General features: G+C 36.7%; 1 protein-coding gene across 4 annotated transcripts in view; it reads left to right on the top strand.

Moving 5' to 3' along the window:
* The first annotated feature begins 242 nt into the window (after positions 1-242).
* Positions 243-25,853, top strand: part of pax7a (paired box 7a) — a 47,151-nt gene continuing 21,540 nt past the window's right edge. The window contains exons 1-5 of one of the 4 annotated variants that reach the window (XM_062987018.1): positions 243-327; positions 2,275-2,510; positions 3,247-3,376; positions 3,857-3,985; positions 23,389-23,576. In XM_062987018.1, coding sequence (XP_062843088.1) covers positions 243-327; positions 2,275-2,510; positions 3,247-3,376; positions 3,857-3,985; positions 23,389-23,576 — 768 coding nt within the window. Of the gene's footprint in view, positions 328-2,274; positions 2,511-3,246; positions 3,392-3,856; positions 3,994-23,376; positions 23,577-25,853 lie in introns of those variants that run through there. The other 3 variants (XM_062987017.1, XM_062987016.1, XM_062987019.1) reach the window with 3 other exon arrangements.

Here is a 25,853-nt window from a genome sequence, read left to right as displayed (position 1 = left end):
GACACACTGTTCTCTGCATTTGCTGCTCTTAAATATTTCTCTGTTGCAGCCAAAACCTACAAGTGCGACTTTTTTTGAATGCGCACAAACTATTTCTCCTGTTTTTGCTTGCTGCTGTTGAATTGCTGGATTGTTGTGCATATTTAAAAATAGGACCGGCCAATAAAATCAAGACTGGACGTATTTTGTGACTGGCGCATTTGATTTCAGAAAGGACTCTTAATCATTTTGGAGTAGCTGCAATGGCTACTTTGCCAGGAACGGTTCCAAGGATGGTTCGGCCAGCACCGGGCCAGAACTACCCCCGCACTGGATTTCCCCTGGAAGGTAACTTCGTATTCTTGAACGACCTAAAGGCATTTTTATTTAATCCTTTCAGAAGTTACACTATTAATGTCACAATGCTTTTGTTGGCGCACAATAAATCAAAGCAACATTTGACAGAACTAAAAGACTGAACGTATCTGTATAATATATTTTATTAATGGGAAACTATGTGTAATTGAATGATGTAAATTTAGTGCACGATCCAGAAAGTGGAAAATGTTTGAGCTGTGAGAAAACGTGGTGAAAAAAATAAATAAAGAATAATCGGCCAACATTTTAAGTTTTAAAATGCAAGTTATGCCTAAGTGGCAGAAAGTGTAAAATAATGTACATCAATACATTTTAATTAGCTTACTATTGACAGTAAATACTGTCAAAGTAATAAATATTTTGTTCAAAATAATGTTGCATAGTTAGAATAAAAGTCGAAAAATTATTCGATTAAAACACGTCAAATAAAGAACTTTGCAAAACATGGTCTATCATAATATATCATAATATCATAAAACAATGCATTAAAACAAAAATCGCCCATGAAAAGCCACACTTTGCTTCACATACAGAGTTAAGGAAGGACTTATGTGCTTATGATAGGAAAGAGAATGAAAAAGAATTCGTGCTTAAGGGCGTTTTGAAGAAAAATGTACAAACTCTTGAATATCTCTCTTCACTGGAGTTGTGAGATTTGGTGAAGAACCCTGCTAAAGAAATGAGAGCAAAAACACATAGCTAAGAAATGGCTCAAAGGATCACACCAATATTTGTACTGCGTGACTATATAGGAATAATTAAGGTGGAAAGTGTGCACGTCTTTTAGTGGCTCTTGAATGCAAAATGGGCCTCTCAAGTGTCAGACTGTCTCAAACGATGCATGTTACAAAACTAATAATCTTGAAAGTGTCTGGTATTGGGAGAAATACTTCATTCTTTATGTAAACGGCAATACAAGTGGTTTGTTATGAGTTATGATTGATGTTGAATCTTGGATCAAGTGGTAAATTATGATATGTTTGGTTTTATTGGTTTAGGCAAAATGTAGTGATCAAGCAAAATGCTGTACAAACGCAAACCCACTAAAACACATTTACAGGCAGTTGTTGATGTGCTGCTCTATGAAACACAAAGTCAGTTGTAGCTGCATTATGTTTCGTTTGGAGGTTAAAAGTTGAGATGTAGAGACCTTCAATAACTATGAATGGTACAGCAGATAGAGCATCATTCTGATCAAGATCACGTTGGGTTTGGAGTCTACCTTAAATCAATGCGCAAAAGGTGGACACAAACTTAATATTTTATAGGTTTAGGTGATAATTATTTTAGAAGTAAGAAACATTTTGCTCTGTTTTCATCTACAAGTGGAAATCAAAACCCGTGATGTCGTACACATTTGAAACATTAGTGATAAATCTAATCTTAAATGAACTGACAACAATCATTTTTAATTAGATTGTAAAATTGTAGATAAGCTGTTTTGTCTTAACCCGTGATGACATTTGTGCCAAAATTATTTAATTCAACAAAATGCTTACATACTACAGTTTTAAAAGTAAAGTATGTATGTAAATGTTTTTAAACCTTTTCTCATGGCAAAAAGTATTGTAATATTCTTTAATAATTACATTGAATTTATTTCGATTTTCACACCAAAAAAATAGTGAAACAGAAAAATACCAAAAAACATGATTAATACAATTATTGTTAACATCAAAATCACGGTTACGTCATTGTTAATAATGGTTATGGCAAGCAGTATTAAATTTTGTTGATGATTTGTCGATAATTAAAATAACATTGCACCATCATTTTGGAAAGTGTCACATTTAAATCTACGCACATTTTTTCTCTACAAGTCTGCAAGTCAGTGCTAAGTAGAATAAAGTGTGGGGCTTGTGTTTCATATTTAAATAATTAAACTCATGAGGCTGAATTATGTTTATTATGGAGCAGTGTCCACCCCGCTGGGTCAGGGTCGGGTGAACCAGCTTGGTGGTGTGTTTATCAACGGGAGGCCTTTACCCAACCACATTCGCCACAAGATCGTGGAGATGGCGCATCATGGCATCCGACCCTGCGTCATCTCCCGCCAGCTGCGCGTTTCTCACGGCTGCGTCTCCAAAATCCTGTGTCGGTACCAGGAGACTGGATCCATCCGACCCGGCGCTATAGGAGGAAGTAAACCCAGGGTAAGTGAAGTAGTCAAAAAACTTTTTAACACCTTAAACTTTGATTTAAACCAGCTACGAGTAGTAAATAATATGAATTTTAGCTTAAAAACATGTGGGTCACCCTTTTTTTAAAAATAATCTATAACTATAATGCACTTTTACGTGTACAGCAAACGTTGGTGATAGTATTTATTTTTTTCAAATTAATGCACATTAGCTAAAACATGCGTATTCAAAGACTTTAGTTTCTTTTCATTTTTCATTAAGTAATAATTATTTGGCAGTACAAGTGGTGTATGCAACGATACTAAAATATGCAACCTGCATGCGTCAGATAAATGCGTATTAAAGATGTGGTTTGTTATGCCACAGCTGGTATATTTTATAAACATAAAAATTAAAAATGGAAATACATGCAAAGAGGGATATGGTTAAATTGTATTCATCAAAAAGTTAAATATTTATAAGTCAATATTATTGTAATTGAATGCTGCTTATTTCAGTGTTATGGGGTATGTAAAAACAGTTAACAATATGTGTTTCATTGAACAATAAATAAATTCAATACATTTTAATATATACTAAAACAGTATTGATTTAAAAAGCATTAAATAATTGACATAACTGTTGTATTGAACGTGAGTGACACTGTGAACCGTTGTAAATTAAAAAGTAAACATTTAAAAAAATACATACATTTCCCCCCTGATTTTCACGTTTATTTTTGGTGCAAAATGGTGTTTACAACCTACAGCAGGTGGCAACGCCTGATGTGGAGAAGAGAATAGAAGAATATAAGCGGGAGAACCCGGGCATGTTCAGCTGGGAGATCCGGGATAAACTGCTGAAGGACGGGGTGTGTGATAGAAGCACTGTTCCTTCAGGTGAGGCTTCATCTGGTAAGCATTATTTCCTTCTTACTGACCCTGACACTCATCACAACCTCTTTATATTACAATAAATGTGTCTGTTAGCGCTGCAAAACATTCTAAATATAACCCCCAAACTTTTCTGTTTACATTCTGATTTCTGATATTTAGCAGCTGACAAGAAAGGATTTAAAACATAATTACAAAACTCTTTGCCATATTCTCAAATCAAATTTGTCACATTTTATTATTTTAGAAGTATTATTTGTCAGTATAATTGATCGACTAGGGTGTGCAGACATCTATAGAAGGTCAATAATTTGATGTAGATGGATTTTCTACATAATTTACTATTTGGACACAAATGTGCCATGGGCTAGGGAGTCTTATTTAATATTTTAATGCATGTCAAACATTTGATTTAATTTTTGACTTAATTTTTGACTTAATTTGACTTAATTTTTCAGCTATTCACATGTGTACATTTTATTATAGTGAGTTCCATTAGTCGGGTTTTGAGAGCACGTTTTGGAAAGAAGGATGACGATGATGACTGTGATAAGAAGGATGAAGATGGAGAAAAGAAAACTAAGCACAGTATCGACGGGATTCTCGGAGACAGAGGTGAGTAATAATGGCTTGATCATTGTCTGTTTTAAAAGCAAACAGGCTGTTAATGTGCACTGCACAAGTAGATTTGGATTGTTAGGAGTGATTGAGTGGAATGTGTAACAGGTTGGTATTGGAGTCAGTGTTACTTTGCACTGCTTATTATTATTAAGCTTGGTGATGGTGAGGAGGTTAAAGAGCTCTGTTCTCGCCTGGGGGAAATCGCTCTCCCCACGGCACATAGCAAATAGCTCTGATTAGCCATGCTGTTAGCCACTCAGTCCTTACTCAATTATTTATGGGAACCCTGACGTAAGGTATTTAGGCCCCGTCAATTAATTTGTGTAACACATCGCTGTGTGCCGTATTATAACAATCAGCCGAGACAGCTGACACTTCACTAATAGTCTGTCAGCACATCTGTCAACAACAAGTCTTCAAGTTAGGAGCAATGTATTGTTTTAAATACACAACACAATAATAATAATAATAATAATAATAACAACAATAATAACAATAACAATAACAATAACAATAATAATAATAGTTATTATTATTATTACTATTAATAATTATAATTATAATCATTTTGTTTTTTTACATTATTTCTATGGTGCAAACAATACTATTAGAATTGCAATTATTTCAAAAGTTGTATTATTATGTAAAACTTTTTTATATTATTGTAATTTATAAAAACGTTTTTGAAATGCTATTATTATTATTATAATTATTATTTTGTATTTTGTAGAGGTGGTAGTTGGATAGTTGTATTTTAATACTGTATTATTGTAATATTTTAGTGTTGAACAATTCTAATTATTAGCCTAATAATAATAATAATAATAATTGTTATAATAACAATTGTGTACTCGTTTGATTATTATTATTTTGTTGTTTATCTATTTTGGTGCTGGTGATAAGGATTGCACAGGCTAGGTTTACAAAATTGCTAATGCACATTTATAAATGTTTAATTTTAACTGTATAGCCACAAAACAAAAAAGTAATTTTTTATAAAACTGTAGGTTTATTGTTATATTTTATGAATCTGGAGAACCTCGTGCTTGGGTAAAAGCTCTCTCTTTGCGCGTCTCTTTGCGCGTGTCTCTTTACGCGTGTCTCTTTGCGCGTGTAGATGCGCGCGTGCGCTTGTCTATCAGGCAGTGCCGGGTGTAAATAACTTTTAATAACATGCGGAATGTGTATTTAATGTCTGTAATGTTTTCGTATTTTCATATAGTTCAAGTTATGTAAAGTCTTTTAATCGTTTTTATTACATAATTCTTGATGTGAAAATTGAACTTGGTTTTGCGCTTTATTTGTGGGGATTTCACAGCTGTTTATTTTTCAGCCGTGTTGTAAAAACCGGTATTCACTTCACTTTATTGTATGTTCGGTATTTCTGTACATTTAAAATGAGCTTCTCTTAAACTTAGTCACTCCACCGCTGCGTTAAATATGTGTTCAATTTTTAAACATTCACATTCACAATCTAAGTTTCGTTTTCGGATAGCATTTACAATAACGTTAAGATTCAGGAGTGTGTTTGTGTGTGTGCTGAATGTGTACTGAATGTGAGCTGAATGTGTGCTAAATGTGTATTTAATGTGTGCTAAATGTGTGCTGAGTGTGTGCTAAATGTGTGCTGAGTGTGTGCTAAATGTGTGCTGAGTGTGTGCTAAATGTGTACTTAATGTGTGCTAAATGTGTACTTAATGTGTGCTAAATGTGTGCTGAGTGTGTGCTGAATGTGTACTGAATGTGAGCTGAGTGTGTGCTAAATGTGTACTTAATGTGTGCTAAATGTGTACTTAATGTGTTGTGAATGTGTTCTGAATGTGTGCTGTGTGCTGAATGTGTACTGAATGTGTTCTTAATGTGAGCTGTGTGCTGAATGTGTGCTGAATGTGTGCTGTGTGCTAAATGTGTGCTGAGTGTGTGCTAAATGTGTTCTGGGTGTGTGCTGAATGTGTACTGAATGTGTTGTGAATGTGTTCTGAATGTGTGCTGTGTGCTGAATGTGTACTGAATGTGTTCTTAATGTGAGCTGTGTGCTGAATGTGTGCTGTGTGCTAAATGTGTGCTGAATGTGTACTGAATGTGTGCTGAATGTGTACTGAGTGTGTACTGAGTGTGTACTGAATGTGTGCTGAATGTGTGCTGTGTGCTGAATGTGTACTGAATGTGTGCTGAATGTGTGCTGAATGTGTACTGAATGTGTTCTTAATGTGAGCTGTGTGCTGAATGTGTGCTGAATGTGTGCTGTGTGCTGAATGTGTACTGAATGTGTACTGAATGTGTGATGTGTGCTGAATGTGTACTAAGTGTGTACTGAATGTTTCTGTATGTGTACTGAATGTGTGCTTAATGTGTGCTGAATGTGTGCTGTGTGCTGAATGTGTACTGAATGTGTACTGAATGTGTGCTGTGTGCTGAATGTGTACTAAGTGTGTACTGAATGTTTCTGTATGTGTACTGAATGTGTGCTGAATGTGTGCTGAATGTGTACTGAATGTGTGCTGTGTGCTGAATGTGTACTAAGTGTGTACTGAATGTTTCTGTATGTGTACTGAATATGTGCTGAATGTGTACTGAATGTGTGCTGTGTGCTGAATGTGTACTAAGTGTGTACTGAATGTTTCTGTATGTGTACTGAATGTGTGCTGAATGTGTGCTGAATGTGTGCTGAATGTGTACTGAATGTGTGCTGTGTGCTGAATGTGTACTGAGTGTGTACTGAATGTTTCTGTATGTGTGCTGAATGTGTGCTGAATGTGTACTGAATGTGTGCTGTGTGCTGAATGTGTACTGAGTGTGTTCTGAATGTGTGCTGAATGTGTGCTGAATGTGTGCTGAATGTGTGCTGAATGTGTGCTGAATGTGTGCTATGTGCTGAATGTGTACTGAATGTGTGCTGTGTGCTGAATGTGTACTAAGTGTGTACTGAATGTTTCTGTATGTGTACTGAATGTGTGCTGAATGTGTGCTGAATGTGTACTGAATGTGTGCTGAATGTGTACTAAGTGTGTACTGAATGTTTCTGTATGTGTACTGAATATGTGCTGAATGTGTACTGAATGTGTGCTGTGTGCTGAATGTGTACTAAGTGTGTACTGAATGTTTCTGTATGTGTACTGAATGTGTGCTGAATGTGTGCTGAATGTGTGCTGAATGTGTGCTGAATGTGTACTGAATGTGAGCTGAATGTGTGCTAAATGTGTATTTAATGTGTGCTAAATGTGTGCTGAGTGTGTGCTAAATGTGTGCTGAGTGTGTGCTAAATGTGTGCTGAGTGTGTGCTAAATGTGTACTTAATGTGTGCTAAATGTGTACTTAATGTGTGCTAAATGTGTGCTGAGTGTGTGCTGAATGTGTACTGAATGTGAGCTGAGTGTGTGCTAAATGTGTACTTAATGTGTGCTAAATGTGTACTTAATGTGTTGTGAATGTGTTCTGAATGTGTGCTGTGTGCTGAATGTGTACTGAATGTGTTCTTAATGTGAGCTGTGTGCTGAATGTGTGCTGAATGTGTGCTGTGTGCTAAATGTGTGCTGAGTGTGTGCTAAATGTGTTCTGGGTGTGTGCTGAATGTGTACTGAATGTGTTGTGAATGTGTTCTGAATGTGTGCTGTGTGCTGAATGTGTACTGAATGTGTTCTTAATGTGAGCTGTGTGCTGAATGTGTGCTGTGTGCTAAATGTGTGCTGAATGTGTACTGAATGTGTGCTGAATGTGTACTGAGTGTGTACTGAGTGTGTACTGAATGTGTGCTGAATGTGTGCTGTGTGCTGAATGTGTACTGAATGTGTGCTGAATGTGTGCTGAATGTGTACTGAATGTGTTCTTAATGTGAGCTGTGTGCTGAATGTGTGCTGAATGTGTGCTGTGTGCTGAATGTGTACTGAATGTGTACTGAATGTGTGATGTGTGCTGAATGTGTACTAAGTGTGTACTGAATGTTTCTGTATGTGTACTGAATGTGTGCTTAATGTGTGCTGAATGTGTGCTGTGTGCTGAATGTGTACTGAATGTGTACTGAATGTGTGCTGTGTGCTGAATGTGTACTAAGTGTGTACTGAATGTTTCTGTATGTGTACTGAATGTGTGCTGAATGTGTGCTGAATGTGTACTGAATGTGTGCTGTGTGCTGAATGTGTACTAAGTGTGTACTGAATGTTTCTGTATGTGTACTGAATATGTGCTGAATGTGTACTGAATGTGTGCTGTGTGCTGAATGTGTACTAAGTGTGTACTGAATGTTTCTGTATGTGTACTGAATGTGTGCTGAATGTGTACTGAATGTGTGCTGTGTGCTGAATGTGTACTGAGTGTGTACTGAATGTTTCTGTATGTGTGCTGAATGTGTGCTGAATGTGTACTGAATGTGTGCTGTGTGCTGAATGTGTACTGAGTGTGTTCTGAATGTGTGCTGAATGTGTGCTGAATGTGTGCTGAATGTGTGCTGAATGTGTGCTATGTGCTGAATGTGTACTGAATGTGTGCTGTGTGCTGAATGTGTACTAAGTGTGTACTGAATGTTTCTGTATGTGTACTGAATGTGTGCTGAATGTGTGCTGAATGTGTACTGAATGTGTGCTGAATGTGTACTAAGTGTGTACTGAATGTTTCTGTATGTGTACTGAATATGTGCTGAATGTGTACTGAATGTGTGCTGTGTGCTGAATGTGTACTAAGTGTGTACTGAATGTTTCTGTATGTGTACTGAATGTGTGCTGAATGTGTGCTGAATGTGTGCTGAATGTGTGCTGAATGTGTACTGAATGTGTGCTGTGTGCTGAATGTGTACTGAGTGTGTACTGAATGTGTACTGAATGTGTGCTGTGTGCTGAATGTGTACTGAATGTGTACTGAATGTGTGCTGTGTGCTGAAAGTGTACTGAGTGTGTACTGAATGTGTGCTGTGTGCTGAATGTGTACTGAATGTGTACTGAATGTGTGCTGTGTGCTGAAAGTGTACTGAGTGTGTACTGAATGTGTACTGAATGTGTACTGAATGTGTGCTGTGTGCTGAATGTGTACTAAGTGTGTACTCAATGTTTCTGTATGTGTGCTGAATGTGTGCTGAATGTGTACTGAATGTGTACTGAATGTGTGCTGTGTACTGAATGTGTACTGAGTGTGTTCTGAATGTGTTGTGAATGTGTACTGAATGTGTACTAAATGTGTGCTGAATGTGTTGTGAATGTGTACTGAATGTGTGCTGAATGTGTTGTGAATGTGTACTGAATGTGTGCTGAATGTGTTGTGAATGTGTACTGAATGTGTACTAAATGTGTGCTGAATGTGTTGTGAATGTGTACTGAATGTGTGCTGAATGTGTTGTGAATGTGTACTGAATGTGTGCTGAATATGGGCGGTGTGTTTGAGAGAGCTGTAATAGCCGGAGGCTTTCTTCAGTACGGAGCGCGTTTATCCTCCATCAGCCTGAACTCACTCCGGTTTCTGCACAAATACTGAAGGCTTTTTTAATCCCGATTAAACTGAGCCCTTTATTTCTTCTCACTTTCATCTCTAAACTGCTCACCGTGGCTTTGCCAGCGGCGTAAATTCATAAGGTTTTAGGTTTGGCTCATTTTGAGGCAGGTTTATTATTTATTTATTTATTTATTTATTTATGAATTTAGTAATTTATTGTGTCGTTAGGCATCTCTTGTTTAACAGGGGATACTGCTTCATACACGTATTCAGAGGTTACGTTTAATAACATTTATGCAGTATGTGTAAAATATAAGCTACTATTATTTATGCATTTAATTGACTGAAAACGCATAAATTAGGTCGGGTTTGTCTTTCGCATTTCACAAGTTCTTAAAACAACAGCAAAAAGGGCAAATATTTTTCTTTAAATTATTTCAAAGTGATTTTGCAATAACTCCCAAATCAAGGAAATATGAATAAGCAAAGCTTTACAGTTAACCCAAACCATATTGTTAGACTTGAGCGTCAAAATTGTTAGATTAATTCACAACTCTTTTGCGACAAATGCTCTAAATCATTATGCCGCCTGATTCTAGACTTAAATGGGCTGCAACGCATGTATAAAGAAAATGTAATCCAAACTACCAAGTTTTGACATAATAATTTACACATATAAAGTACAAGTTACTTTTTAATACACATCAGACAAACACAATTAAAACACTTTTAGAATTTTACTAGGAGTGTGGAACCATAATTTATTCAGCAAACATTGTTCGAATTGAAAAACACTCATTGTATTATTTTATTTTACTCTTAAGAAGTTTAATAAACATATTAATAATCTTTTGTGGCAATAGACTGCATGAGCCAACCAATTCGGTTTCTCATTTTAGTGTTTGGACACAAATAGCTTATCATGTATTGTTTTTTATGATGAAAAACAAACGAAACACATCTAATAAGTCTTATAAATTAGGTTACACTTGCTCTTCTGTAATACTTTGAATTGTTACCGTGCTAAATAAAGTCTTTAAGTGTTTGTGTCGAGGAGGACTCGAATATTGTACGGTTACGCTATTAAATGTCGTAATTATGAATAAAACAATGCCCATAATAACCAACCTCTGCCTTGGGCTTCACCTGGAATAACACATATTAGGAGTGTCAGGAGTGTGGCGCTACCTCACAGTTTAATGATTCTCTAATGGGCAACGGCGAGCAGCACAGCTGGTTCTGACAGCTCACCTGCTCCTCTGTCCTACAGCCGAAAAATACCACGTGTCCATTCATCCGTTTACTGGGAACCATCTGCACCAGTCGCACCAGTATAAGGATATGTCAGTAAAACAGAGAGAGGATGGCCACTTGAGCAAATTGGAGGATTACCTGAGGTCCTCAATCTAATCAAACAGAGGCCAGGCGGGATTTAGTGGCATGCTGAGGGGATAATAACCCACAGCCAGAGCACTGATAGGCCTGCTGGAGCTGTCGGCCAGGCTCACTTTCACTGTGCATATTCAATTAAAGATACAGTCCTACACCCGAGGATATTCCGGACAAAAAACGAGACAAAAGAATGTTTGAATAATCAGATATCACTGTCATGGAGCGCCGGCAGAAAATCGCCTAAGCATAATAGAGAACAGTCATAGTATTTCCAGTGTTGAACAGAATTAAAACCATAGAATTTAGTCATACAGCCTAGAATAAATTTTAACAAGGCTGAATTTACACGTTTAATATTAATATTGTTTAAAGCCAGTAGTAATTAAAATAACCTGTACAGGTAAATTTTATGTTGGAAATTCTGAAAAACTCTTTTATAGATGTCTATATCCCAAACAACATTTAATGCCATTATTTCCATACATTAATTTAACATAGGATGTTTTGCTATGTAGCCTGTAATATGATTCTGAAGGGGTCTGACATTTACCACCGAGTCTGCTAACCCATGTGCACGCCAAATGAATACTGTACGTGTTAAAGAAAAAAATTGTGGATTTATTCTGTGTTTTGTAGAACTACATAAACATTTAAACAACAGAACTGGTTCCATAAAAAGTCTACATGATATTCTAAAGAAAAGTTTTTTATAACAATCTGATAAACTCATTTTATGCCCTTAAATAATATGACAATTACAAAACTAGATCTGTGTGTACATATTTCACTTCAAAGGTATGAAATTCCTTAAATGCAGTTTTGTAATCACTGTTAAAAACTAAAAGAAAAGCACAGAGAATAAACTGCTAAAATAAATAAATAGAAAAATCGCTGTGGCTCACACACGCACACTGATTCACATGGATATGTTTGAAGGGTTTCTTTATTTATTTAAAGTATGGGAATTTATTTAGCTATTAATAGCATTTTTCCTCAGGCATGTATCACTTCATCTGTACTTTTGCACAGCTCTTAGGTGGGGCTAAAATTGAGGAAAACCCAAATGTTGGGCAGAGATAACACAGCCATCCGAGCCTGGAACCTGCACTGTATCACTATATTAAACTTGGATTAACCTCTCCTTTCACCAGCCTCTCTGGAATTTACATGGCAAACATTTATTCAATACATATTTATTACATAAAACCTATATAATAATAATAACAACAATATAATAATAATAAAAATAATAACAATAACAATAATAATAATAATTATTATTATTATAATTATTATTATTACTATAATAATATTATTAGTATTGTCTTGGCTAAATTAATTTAGTTTACATAAGAATTATTACAGCAATTGGTCTATTTAGTCCCACATAATGCTATATGTCATTTTACATGGTGGCCTAATGAGCTGGGCAGATATATACTACAATAAAAGTACACTTGAGCCATTGTTGTTCTATGATGCAGAAGCTTAGCTGGCTTTAAAAATTTACAATCCGATTATAAAACATATCTTTAATTATGGGAACCATTTAAACCAATTATCAAGCCAACAAAAATGACCAGCAGAAAAATTAAGTCTATAGCTATAAAATTGTGATGACAGGAATGTCATAGCAGTCTGTGTTTTCCAAGAGTTTTTAATTAAGTTATTCTTGTGAGATAATATTTGGAAGGGTCATGGATATCAACCTTTGAAATAATTGACTTTATCCCTTTGAGGCTTATATGTAATTATAAAAATAATAAACACATGACATGTAGCATAAAATTATACATAACACCTTTATGGGAAATATTTACAGTGATTTAGGATTAAATTCGTTTAAGACGTTTCTGCACGCTAACGTTTCAAACTGTCAACTGGTGTCACTGTCCCAGCCATATAAAAACTGGCATTAAGTTATGTAAAATTAAATAAATAAGTTTGACATGATTGTAGACATGTGGCATATATTTACAGTCTTGTGTTTAGTAGTATTCCAATCACAAATAAAGGTTTACTCCGTTTGATTAGTGAAAGTAAACTAAGTGCTTTTTTACATAAAAGCAATAGTAAGTAAACCATGATGCGAATATGTATTGATGTGTGGTCTTTATTTTATGATAATTTAAGTTTTTACACGTGTTTAAGTTCAAAGCTGTTTAAAATAATTTATTTTGTTTTTATTCTCAGTAAGGGTCTGCAAGAGTCCTGCTCATAATCATTTAACGTTTGTTAAATTCAACAGAAAATATTTTAATTACAAAATAAGTCGTATATCTAGATCACTTCTAGATCTAGAGCATATTTAGTGCAGGCAAACTCCCTGATGGATCATTTTAGACTACTAGGCAGTATGTTAGCATGATCATTGCTGGTTAATGGGTTTTAATTGAGCAGTGTGAATAATTGGTTTGGACATGCGCAGAACTAAATATGGGTTTAATCTGGTCATTTCGTTCACAAAATGTTGTCGTAGCTCAACAAATAATATAAATAATTTTAGTGTTAGCTGTTATATCACATTCACTTAATTTATTATTCATTTGGTTTTATTAAATATAATAGCAAATTAGACTGTAATTTTATTATAAGATGCAAATGCAGAAAGTGTGTCAGCAAAGTGTATTAATCCAAACTGTTTTAATGAGTTTTATTATTTAACAAAACAATCCGACCAAATTAAGGTGCTGGAATTTTTTACTACTACTACTACTACTATAACAACAACAACAACAACAACAACAACAATAATAATAATAAAGTGTAATAAAAAAATTATAAAGTTTTTAATAAAACAAAGTTACTTTATAATAGCCCCAAAGAGTAGAAATGTAGGCTGCACAGCTATGTGTCACAAGCCAGAAATAGCTTATGGTCGGTTTATATAAGAATCCCTAGGATAGGGCATTTTCACACTAATGTGTAAGAGGTTGTATGTAATACTGTGGTGAATTGTGGCCAGCATGTGTCCATTCTAACTAATTGGGTATGAAATTAATTATAGGGTAAAAGTGTCTTTAAGAGCCTAAAGTTTTCACACATTTTAAAGGTGTAACATTGAGCAGCTTATAGCCAGCATTAAAATATAGTTGATACATTTTTACTGCTTTTTCTGTTGGAGGGTGGTAAAAGAATTAACAGCAAAATAAACAGCATAAAACATTTATGATTTCATTTAATAGCTGTAGATCATTTCACAACACTGTAAACCCTCTGAAGAGTTTTGGAGTGATCTAATCTTTGGTATTTCCAGCACAGACTGTTGCTTGTGCTTCTTGAGGGCATTGTGTGCATTTTATTGTTTGTTCTCTTCTTTCTTGGACTTTGTCTGGGTCTGAATGTGTGTTTTTTCTCTGTGAATAAGATATCGAGAAGCATTTGAATTTGCTGCTTGAATAGAGAGAAAATCAATTGTTTTCTTCCTTTTTTATGAAAAGCATTTTGTTCTTTAATTGAATGCTGCCTCTTTTTGTTTTGAGTCAGGCCTAAGACCTCTCTGAAGTCTGACAGGCTCCTCTCCACATTGTCTGACAAACTGCTCTGGCAAAAAGAGAGAAAAAAGAGAAAGAAAAAGGGAGAAGGGGGAGAAAAAAGGTCCCTCTGTTACTTTGTGTCTTCAGACTCGGTGCACAGGCTATTCAGACCACTTGATGAACTCCTTCAAAAAGTTTATTAAGGCTAAGAAGACAATGCACACTAAAGCCTTAGGCCGAGAAAGCAGACAGTTTATAAACTAGCCGCCATTGTGTCACAAAGGCAGATGCATGAATACTTTTGAATGGGAGCTTCGCACTGACACGATCGGGCCGGACAGCATCAAAAAGAGAGAGAATAAGGACAGAAAGACAGAGAAAGAGAGATCTTGTGCTGAGTTTGTCATTGTTATTTGTATTATTGTACAAACGGGTGAATCTTCACTTTCACAGCCAGTTCTGCAGTAAATTGTACACTTACAAAGAAATACCTGACACTAATGACTGGTTTATGGAGGTGCATTTTCTTATGTTTACTTATATTTGCTAAAATATAGTTTATTTTAAAGAATATCAGTTAGGCTTTGTAAACCATTCATGATCTCTCCTGCTATTGCAGCAGTTGTGAAACTCTAATAAATAATTACATGTTAGGAAATATAATCTGTTAGGTTATAAGTAAACTAAATACATCCAGGTTTGTTCATGCACAACCTGGAAATACTGAGCACAGTTCACGAAGCAGCATAAATCAGGAAAACTGGGTTTGAACCTCATCTGACACAACACTGTCACAGGCGGTCACAACTCTCACAACTCTGGGATGCTAAAATGCATAAAATTATTTAAATTAAATTATATTACACCAAGAAGGAATTGTAAAGAATTTTAAATTAATGCATATTACATACATACGAAATATAAATAAAATAGGAATTTTATTAGTAAATAAATCCAAGTTTCCCTACAATCACTTGATCTGGCATTCTGTCTGTATTTATTAGATAGAGCCTCATGATTTGTGACCCATCTATCACACCCATTCCTAATCTTGTGTGAAAGTGAGTCCTATGGGCTGGTGATCTGGTACAGGCTGTAGATTTCCCCTCCCTGATCTGGCAGGTGTCAACATTAGCAACACAATTGGCTCCTAGAGCCAAACTCCTACACTATGGTTAACTTAAGCAGTGTAAGGGGCAGTGAAAAAGAGAGAATAAAATAGGGGTTGGGAATGGGAGGAGGGACAACCTAAAGTGGGGAGATTAAGCGTACAGACAGCTATTAGCAGGGATGAAGCTTCTCTAAACAAACAACTGAAAAGACGAGGCGACGGTAAGATCAATAATGCGTTAGAGAAGTAAACCAAGCTAAACTGATGGCTGTGGCTCCGGAGTCCCCATTACTCCACTTGATTGTTGTTTTCTTCTTTAATATAAAGAAGTGTTGTTGGTATTGGCAATCCACTTTAGGCTTGAGTCGAGGCAGGCACACTTCAGCACTTAGATGAAGATTTGTTTATTATAGGGCTTGTAAAGTAATGAGTTTGGAGTTGTGCTTCTGAAACTTCATGATGGGAAAAAAAATCAGATCCCTAAGAGTGACAGGGGAGTCGGGTTAATATGCCTTTGGGATTACAGGTCTTTGCTTTTATTAGACCGGTGAAGAGAACTTAAAACATTTTGTCACATTTAGTTAGCTGTTTGTCCTGACAAGAGAAAAAGCCTCTAAAGGCCATTTCTTTATCTATCCATCTCTGTCTGGTAATTCCTTCTTGACAAGATGAGGGTTCTTAGAGTCAGAAATAAAATCCCAAAGGAGTTTCAGTTCCAGCCCTTGTTTAAAGACAATTCCGATTTAATTTGTCCTGTTAGAGCTGATTTTTTTTTCGCCACTCAAAATCTCTCAGAAAGCAAACAGAAAGTGAAGAGCCACTTGCTTCAGCAAAGGTTTTTTGTGAAAGTGTTTTGATTGTGTTTTGGCTGTATTTGTTGCCTTTGAGTGACAAATTGTATCTTCTTAGGTTTAACAGGTTTCATCATCATTAAGCAATATAGCAAGTGTTTCTTACTAATGCCACTTACTGTTTAAAGCAGCACACTAAAGAACTCTTCTGAAGTACTTTCTGAAAGGTTTAGTATCTGTTGTTTCTGTCAGTCAACCTGAACTTTGGACTTTAGTATTAAATGCTCATGTAAATGTAAGTATGTTTACATATTTATGCACCTCTTGAAACATATTTTGCTCACTGTTTTTAACAGCTACATTATGCTTGAGATTATAAATATAAATGATTATAAATAGCTGCTGCAGTGCAGGTATGTCTTTTAATATCATGTTTTTAAAGGGAAATAAGTCTGGACTGCAGACAAGCCACTCTAGCACCTCCACACACCTACTCTGAGGTACCACTTTTGTAACGTGTACAATGTGGCTTGGCATTGTCTTGCTAAAACAAGCGTGAATGTCTCTGAAAAAAGCATTTTAGATGAAAACGCATGTTGCTCCAAAATGCCTAAATACCCTCAGCATGTATGGTGCCTTTACAGATGTGCAAGTTTCCTATGCTATTGCCACTGACACAAACACAGCTGCTGTAAAAGTGTCCTGTAAATAATCTCTAGTGTTTGTCGTCTCCTTTATCACGGCTTTCCAAAACACCAACATTTTCACAGCTGGCACAGATGGGCACAGCGTCTCAGATTATTAAGATTCGCCTGTTTACCACCAAGGCGTTTTGAAAAGACAACAGGAATTTCTTCCTAATTTCATTACAATAGAGGAAATGCCCTACATAATGGGCAACACTAATTAAGTTTAGAGCCATGAGTGTGGTAAGAACACTGATGAATTAGAGTCATTCACATCATGCTCGGCTGCTTTAAAATCACCATTAGCTCATGCTACTTAGGGCCATAACATTGCCTATTTTATGCTTCTGATCTCTTTCACAAGTGGAATCTTCATTATTTTCATTTGGCAATTTTAGGCCGGGCACACACCAGGACAATAAATATGTTCCTACAGTGTTGCAAATCAAAAATGTGTGTGTGTTTTTAACTTGAGTTAAATAAATGTGCAAGAGGTGGCCAGGAGGTGGTTTAGATGCCAGTAATTAGGGGCCAAAGCAACCTGTTACTTCAAATAAAACAAGGCTTGCTTGCTTGCTGAATTTAACCAGTGGGCTTATTTATGGACAGCCTGGTGCACTTATCTCAGGGAATGAGCTCTCTTATTCTTGACATGCTTTACTTTAGAGACTTACATTCTAAAGACCACTAATCATTGAAATTAATGAAACAGGTTTGCATTACATCCACATTTAAAATGTAAAATAAAACTTAAAATTTCAAAAACGTAGAATTTAGTTATAACCACAAATTGCATGATAAATGCAAGGATTTTCTCATTTTTTTTATATTTTAAAGGAAATTTTTAGGGAAAAAAATTAAAGTTACACCCAGACAAAAATTAAAAAGTGGTGCTGTTGGAGGGAGATAATCTCACCCTTCAAGCCTTTTGTGCTTTCATATTCAGGCATGCCTTTCCCCAGGAGCTTGGGCACAGGGAGTCAATATGTCAGCGTTTATCGATACTCCACCAAGCTGCACAGCCTTGTCAGGGCCCTATTCAGGCTCTAATGGCCCCCTGCAGTGCCGCGTCTATGCAGGGCTAAACTAGCTGAGAGGCCCCGGGCCCGCTCTACTCTGGCAGCTCTGCGTCCTTATACAAATGACAGGGGCTATAAAAGAGCAGCGCCTCTGCCTCTTCTCTCAACCCGCTTTCTCCTCTCTCGCCCTAAAACCTCCTCTTTTCTCCACCTCACTAAAAGAAAAAGGAAAAGAAGGTCTAATTGTTTGTTGTGGGAGCCTTAAGGACCCTTCTCGCTTTGTGCTTTTTCTCCCATCTTTTTCTCAGAGCTCTTGTCATGTGTAAAGGATGAGAGTTTTAACCCGATGTTGCGGATAGAAAAGCGTAGGAATTTGGTTGCTGATAGATGAGAGTGAGAGTGGGTTTGACAATGAGGCTCACGGGAAGAGCTGATAGTTGAAGGCAGCTGCTTTACAGAGTGCACAGAAACACTTGTATCTCTTGAGCTCGGCTTTTCCACACATCATGTTCTTGCAATAAATTTTCATCCTTTTAGTACTTGAATTGGCTTGAATCACATTTTCTTAATAACTGATTTGCTTCCGTACACCCATGCCATGTATTTCATGCCAGCTTTGGATTTATCTACAGTATCTGAGGCAATTTTCAGGGCAAACCTTTTTTCCAAGAACAAAAGCCCATGGTGAGGCAGAGTCACTCATGTTCAGCTTCATAAATCAAACTATATTATATTTAATGTCCTGTGTAAATACTGAATAATTCAGACTCTCTAATAAAGCAGATTTGCCATTTGCAATACTGTATTTAAATAATTTAAAATGTTTAAATTTAAATATTGGCCTAAATAGCATTGAATACTGGAATAATGAATGATCTGTAATTGAATAAGTTAGTGAACGAGTAGTATGAGTGATGCCCTGGGATAAACCAAAACCACAGTGACATTAATCAGGATGAGGTGGCTAGTAAAAATGAATTAATTACAGCCCAGTGTGAATATGAGATTTATGTATAAGACAGTGCAGTGAATTATCAATAGCAAAACACATGATGTCCTAGAATCTATAAAATGTGCTAAATTCTAATGAACAAAAAAAAAAAATGAAAAAAAAAAAATTATTTAAGATATATTTATTGACAGTCTTTTATTTCTGTATGATTTGTTTGTAAGCAATACCTTTTGCTTTAGTACTTTTAAATGGTAAAGACAGTAAGTTCGAAAATGAATCTTTTATAATAATGCAAATTCCTTTCCTGTCTCCTTTGTCTTTTTCTGTCTCTGTGGGTACACTAGTATCAAACCTAGCAAAAGAAAGATGTGATTTTATATTCAAGCCCTAAGCTGAAAGCGGCAGATGTATGTCAAAGATAAGAGATCAGATCACTAAGCTAGATCATGTCATGTTTTGAGAGCTGTTTGAATAATGACGCCTCCTTCCAAACCTTGTGACTGACAAAGAATGTAATTGCAACAACAACTTATACAAAGGGAATTCACAAAATAAACATGTAAACAACGAAGATGGGTAAAATGTGCTGTTATTTTTGTCGCATGGTTATTGGGGACGGTTAGGGGATGTTGCTGTCATTTACAATCAACTGGTGTCATTTGTTGCTCCAAGGCTGGTCTTTTTGAATGCCTGCAAATAGTATGCGAGAGGACCTGTTTATAATTACGCTGGAACTAATATGCTTTTCGAAATGAGCCATTATGAGCTAATGCTGCACCGCAAAAAAGCCCCGTCTGTTTTTGTCTCTATGTCTTGGATAGTTTGTGAGGTAGCTCCAACTGATATCGAGGCCATTGGTTACGGTATTAAAATAAGGCTCCATGGAATCTCATCGTAATGTCAAGCTAATACTGATTCAAAGGCGAGCGTTGCAGATGAGGCTCGAGCTGCTTCTACCTCCCTCTCACCATGTCATGCAAGCTTTTCATCATCATTTATCCCTGACTAATTCACAGAATTCTGGGTGATGGTGAAATCTGCACCTTCAGTTTTGCCTCCAGTGTCCTATTCAATTGTCTTTTATAAACAGAAGAATCTCTGACACCATTTTGTGTTAAATTGCATTAAGTGCAATTCTCCAATTAGGCTTGATTTAAAGGGCTGATGCAATAAGAATCAGTTTGAAACATTGGGACAGATGTTTGTGTTTGCATGTGTGCACAGTGGTGTACTAAGTGATCCCAATAGAGCTTCTGTACACTTAATTAATATAACTATTTTATTTCTTTGTGTTTGACAGTCTAAGTTTATCTCTCTCAAAATGTTATTGGTCTGCATTGGGTTTGCATTTAACATAACAAGATTTTAACCTCGACTAAACATCTGTTTTGCACCTGATTTGTCACAAATTAAATTCTGCCTCACATCAATATTCAGTTAAAGATCTCATTGGACCCTGGAGGAAAACATATCCTGGCGGAGGCACAGACTGAACATAATTAGGCTTTAATTGCTTGATAAGTGAGCAGGCATCAGCTTGAGTTTATCAATATCCATGCAACCTTCAAATGGAATTACAGCTCCGTCATTATGTGGAGGACTAATCAGGATGTACTTTATTGTCTTAAAATTGTTTGTGAATTGACCTCATCATCTGTAGGGATTTTATTTCTAATGAAGGTTGTAATTAGTTACTATTTCCTTATGTTGTTCATGCTTTGTGATGTTTTAGATACCAAATAATCAGAAATTAAAAAACTATGCCTACATTTGTAATCAATGTACTTACCAACCTATGCATTGTTTATTTCTCATCTTCACCAAAGTCTATTTGCAAACTTAAAAGTGTCACTAATGTCCTAACAGGGACCATCAGTTTCACCCTTATGAAATGTGTGTTTTAATCCATTCTAGTCTATCAAAGGCTTCTGTCCCATGATAAAAACCCATCAGTGGCATCATAATCAAAATATCTCACTGGGACAGAGATGGGGTTGTATCACCCCTCATGCTTTACTCTATCAGGGCTAGCGTCTGTTGCATTACCATGATCCTTTGCATTTTGTCAGGGGACCTATTGACCTTAAGTCTTGGGCATGCAGTCTAAACTTTTCAGCTCTCTGAAATTATTATATTTATAATCAGAAATTAAGTTATTTACTACCTAAATAATATGTCAACACCTCTTTAATATTGGTAAAGTTTAAGTGTTTCAGCCACACCCATTGTTAACAGGTGTCTAAAAACAGCTTAGTAAAATGAATAATGCTTCCAAATTTGCTTTAAAAGCCCTTTCCTGTTCAAGCATACTTGTTTCACAGACACACTCCAAAATCTTGTAGAAAGTCTTTCTAGAGGAATAAAATGCCATGGTTTAGGAATGGGATATTTAACAAACCTAAAAGCAAGTGTCTAAGTCCATACGAAAAATCTAAACAAATGCAACATTTGGTTTGTGAGGCCATTTGGTTTAACACTTTTTGAAAAAAGATAGTAAAAACTGTTAAAATAGGCAAATTTTAGGCCAATTTCTGGTCAGTCTAAGCTCACTGAATAGGTCTGGTGAGTTTAAATGCCTACAAAAAGGCTAACAAAGAGTGTCTTTGAGCTAGTAAGATCTTTATGCAGGATCATGCAGGGACTATCGCAGCAGCACGGGCTTCCTTCCCCCTCAGGAGGCCGAGGTGACTTTGGAAAGTGATCCGTAGCCCACTGTGTCGGTCTCAAGTGTTGTCATGGCACGTTAGTGGTAAAATCGCTGTGCTGCATCCTCACGAAAGCCAACAAAGGGATATTCCCGACTATGTACATATTCAAGTTTGTATGTTCAAGGGTATTTTGTACTAGAATGAAGTCTGCCAGTTGAAAAATCAATCTTTATTAAAGACGGGAAGAATAAGGAATTGATTTAATGAATGCACACTCATGTCCTGCGGCCGTGTGTAATCCGTTGAGAATCATCGAGCCGTGGCTCATCAAGACAAAAAGACGTTTCCCAAAGACTTCTCGAGTGGCCTGTAATGATAGTCTCCATATAATCCCCTAATTCCTTGTTTAATTAAACTTGGGATCGGCCTTGAGACTGAGACAGTTTGCTTGTTCTTCATATTAAAACAGTTGCCTTTCGCTTGGAGTACTATTGTCAATTCAGGTGCTTCGACAGACATAAATCCACATAAGGCCATGTCCTGTTTTTGGCACATGGCTGTATCTGTAGTCTTTCTGGCAGAATGGTCGGTTGGCGGTTGGATGAGAGCTGATCTGCTCTGTGGTCTGGCTAGAAAGCTGCTATGAAGTGGCACAAGCAGCTAGAACGGAAAACAGCACATGCTCGGTCTCAAAAGGAGATTTGCCTTCTCGTTTACAGCTGTAACATTGCGGGGGAAGGTGCGCGGCTCTATATCTTTTTCAATCCTCTTCCTCCTCTTTTTTTCTTTGCCTTTTTTCTTTTAACTATGGATGATGCAAGACCACAAACCCTGCAGCAACACTTCCATATTCTGCCCCTTGTCAACACTCCACCGAACAAATGTACAATCATGGGTTCTCTGACAGGACGTCTCACCGCCCGCTCAACGGATACACAGAGGTGGCTTTTAATGCAGTGTGATGCAATTTCAGACTCAATTATCACAAAAAGCACACTCCGAGACTAAGCATAGCTCTTCTGCTCTGCTTTGTGACAAAAATGCAAACTGCCAGTTGCAATCTGTACTCATGTCCGATGAAGTATACAGTAGGAAAAAAAACCTAATGTACAGTTTTGTTGTAATACGTTTTGAACTCTTCTAGCAAACACAAAGACTTGGGAATTCAAGGCCCAGAAGTAATACAGTATCAAACATACTTATTTGAAGCATTTGCCTCTTAGCGGCTAGCCCTAGGCCGCTGCAGAGAGAATAAGGGAGACGTTGAATGGCAAGGTGTCCTGTGTAGATTATCATAACCCTCCCAGCTCTGTCCCCAGGCCTCCAGAGCTCAGTGGCAGGATTATACTTCTGAAGACTCCACACATGAATAAAAGCCATATGAACTGGAGCCTGGGTACTGTACCAAGATAAGAACATTAATACTGCTGTGATTGCACTCACTGGGCTTTGCACTGTTTTGGGCGTGCATTGTATAGTTAGCTTATTGACCATTAATCTTTATATGTGTGCATGTACGTATAAATTAAGCAAGAAGATAAATTGCAAACTTAGGTCAGTGTCTCTAACTTTGAGTAACTACACTTATAATATAAATAAACACTATTTTTCAGGTACTTTGCTTTCCATTCTCCTCCAAAAACATGCAGAAAGTGGATTGGTGATTTTAAATTGCCCCTATGTATGAGTAAGAGGGTAGTTACTGGTTAAGACTAGACAAGTATGTTATCTAGACCACACAAATGAACACTAACCTGTCCCTCACCCTAACCTTGACTTTCATTTTAATAAGGTTTTGCTAAATTGTAACATATTTCCTAGCTTAAAACCATCTTAAAATATTTCCACATTTTCTGTTTATTTATTTTTCTCAAAATGCTGTTGAATTGCAGGTAATCGTACAGATGAAGGTTCAGATGTGGAGTCAGAGCCGGATCTGCCGCTGAAGAGGAAGCAGAGACGGAGTCGCACCACGTTCACTGCTGAACAGCTGGAGGAGCTGGAAAAAGCCTTTGAGAGAACACACTACCCAGACATCTACACCCGAGAGGAGCTCGCCCAGAGGACCAAACTCACTGAGGCTCGGGTGCAGGTGAGATACCAATGGCTTTGCTATATCATGTCACTGCGATGTATAGAAACTCTAACTTCTTGGCAGTCCTGGCAGAGGTGCCAGGCTAAACCTACCACCCAGCTGGGCAGCATCAAGCAGAACTTTGAAAGGTTCACCTACTTTCTTTACATTGGCCCATTTTCACTGTTGTAAAAAAGTAACTGTTTCTTTTCTAATTTACTCTGAAATTGTACATTTGTCTCACTAACTGATCTTAGATCATTAAACAAAACATATTACACAAAGATAAGACAAATAGATTTAATTTATTTAATAGACAAATATATCAAGTACTTTCACTACTGGGCAACTACCTTTTTTGCAGCAAAATTCATAATAACGTACCTTAATCTTAAATGGACTAGAACATGTTTTTGCACACATTTTTTAACACACAGTTTTAACATCCTAAGCCGAACTGAACTCCGTACACTTCATATACTCATCCATGGATGGCTGATTGTTTTGACCCCACAAACCTCTGGTAATTTTTTTGTCCAATGCTGTCCAATGCCTAACTGAGGTGGTTTTTGACATTTCTGGCACCCTGCAGTTTTATGGAGCACAGAAAGGCAAATACAGCAGAGTTATAGCAGCAGCTGTTCACTGCAAGAGGGTGACTGGGGGCAAATAGACAAAGCGCATTCCTGATGAATTTCTCATCTTGGCTCAGATCTTCTCTTAGCACTTGAAAGACAGCAGCCACTTGTAAACCTTTTAGGATATCAAAGGTTCCTTGTAGTCATTGGAGACTCTGTGTCCCCACAACTACATTAATCAATCAAGAGCTTATAAAAAATGAAATAAGGAGGGTGGTCCGGGACACCTTTCTTTTTGCCCCCAGCCCATGTTTGATTCCTCCGTGACCTTCATGGACCATCATTTCCATAGCTCATCATCTTTACTGAAACAGATATTAGAGGATGGGTAACAGATTTCACATATGTCTCCCTTTGTCTCCCAGCGCATAGGTACATTCGTCTACATGGTTGCTTCTGCACTCATGGGAGGATGGGAAAGAATTATGCTAGTTTTTCATATTATTTGACACCTTAAGGTGTCCTTGTAGACAAATTAATTTAGGAAAAGAGGCATATTGATGATTAATTTATCTGGTACGTCTGGTTCTTAAAATCACAGCGTTCCGTGTTCCCAATCCGTATTCGTACGCAGGCAGAAAATACAAATGCAGCAAGGGTAAGATTTTAAATGCACAAAGTATCTTCTCAACCGGGGATATTAGAGCTAAAAGATGTCATGTGAAGAGCTAAGGAATTTGTCATTGATATACAGTAATTTGTTAATAGAGTTTACCTCTTAATCTAATTGTAGCCGCTTTAAGAATCTTCAAAGGTCAACTCAAACTTAATTTTCTTTAAAGGTCATCCTAATTAAGCAACTAAGTTAACCAAATAAATAATATCCACAGTAGCTCTTCAGGGTTGTTTAGCTGGTGCCCTTGGGGAGATTGGCCATTGACAATGTGGTCTTTTTGGAAGCCCCCTGTTTGCCCTCCCTGTGTCATGTGTGGTTTTGTCACTGGATTTACTTTAGGCCATCTATACAAATTGAATATCTGCTGAAATCATAAGAAAGACTGGAATGTTTAGCTGCTTATTAAACAGACTTCAAATAGACAAGCAAAAAAGTGCACTAATTTAAAGAGTCCCCAAATAAGAACTGCAATTATCCAGGGACAGGAATACCTTATTCTGGCTGATGCACACTATATGAGCATAGGTTTTATGTAGTAAGCACTTGTTTTGTAGAGATGGAGAACAAGCAAGTGGGTTGAGAAAGAGACCAAAAGAGGAGCTTTTCCACCCCTGAATCATCTGTTCAACATGTGCTTTCTATTCCTCCCTTCACCCAATGACATAGAAAGAAAATGGTTGGGGATAAGAATGAGGTTAGTGATAGTACCTGTGTTTACAACTTAATTCAGTAGAGTTCAACCGGATCTGTATTTCTCAAGAAATAAGATTACTAAAGTAACTAAAGTATTGAATTGATAAGAATCCCTGAGTTTGATGACTGAATCTGGCAAACAACAAATTGCTTTGGAACATTTAAAGTTAGTAATCCTAGCTAAGGATGTCCTCTTCATACACCTGAAAACATCAATACTATCTCAGATTGGTGTCTATTCATACCCAGGGGCAGTAAAAAGACTGAAGGTGGAGATCAGACTCTAAATGGATGCTAAGAATAAAAAAAAATAAAAAATCATAAGAAGAAAAAAATGCCAGAGCCAAA

Source organism: Trichomycterus rosablanca, chromosome 24 (assembly GCF_030014385.1).
Source record: "Trichomycterus rosablanca isolate fTriRos1 chromosome 24, fTriRos1.hap1, whole genome shotgun sequence".
NCBI classification, from domain to species: Eukaryota; Metazoa; Chordata; class Actinopteri; order Siluriformes; family Trichomycteridae; genus Trichomycterus; species Trichomycterus rosablanca.
Note: the sequence above shows the minus strand (reverse complement) of the source record. Positions and strands in the feature narration are given on the sequence as shown.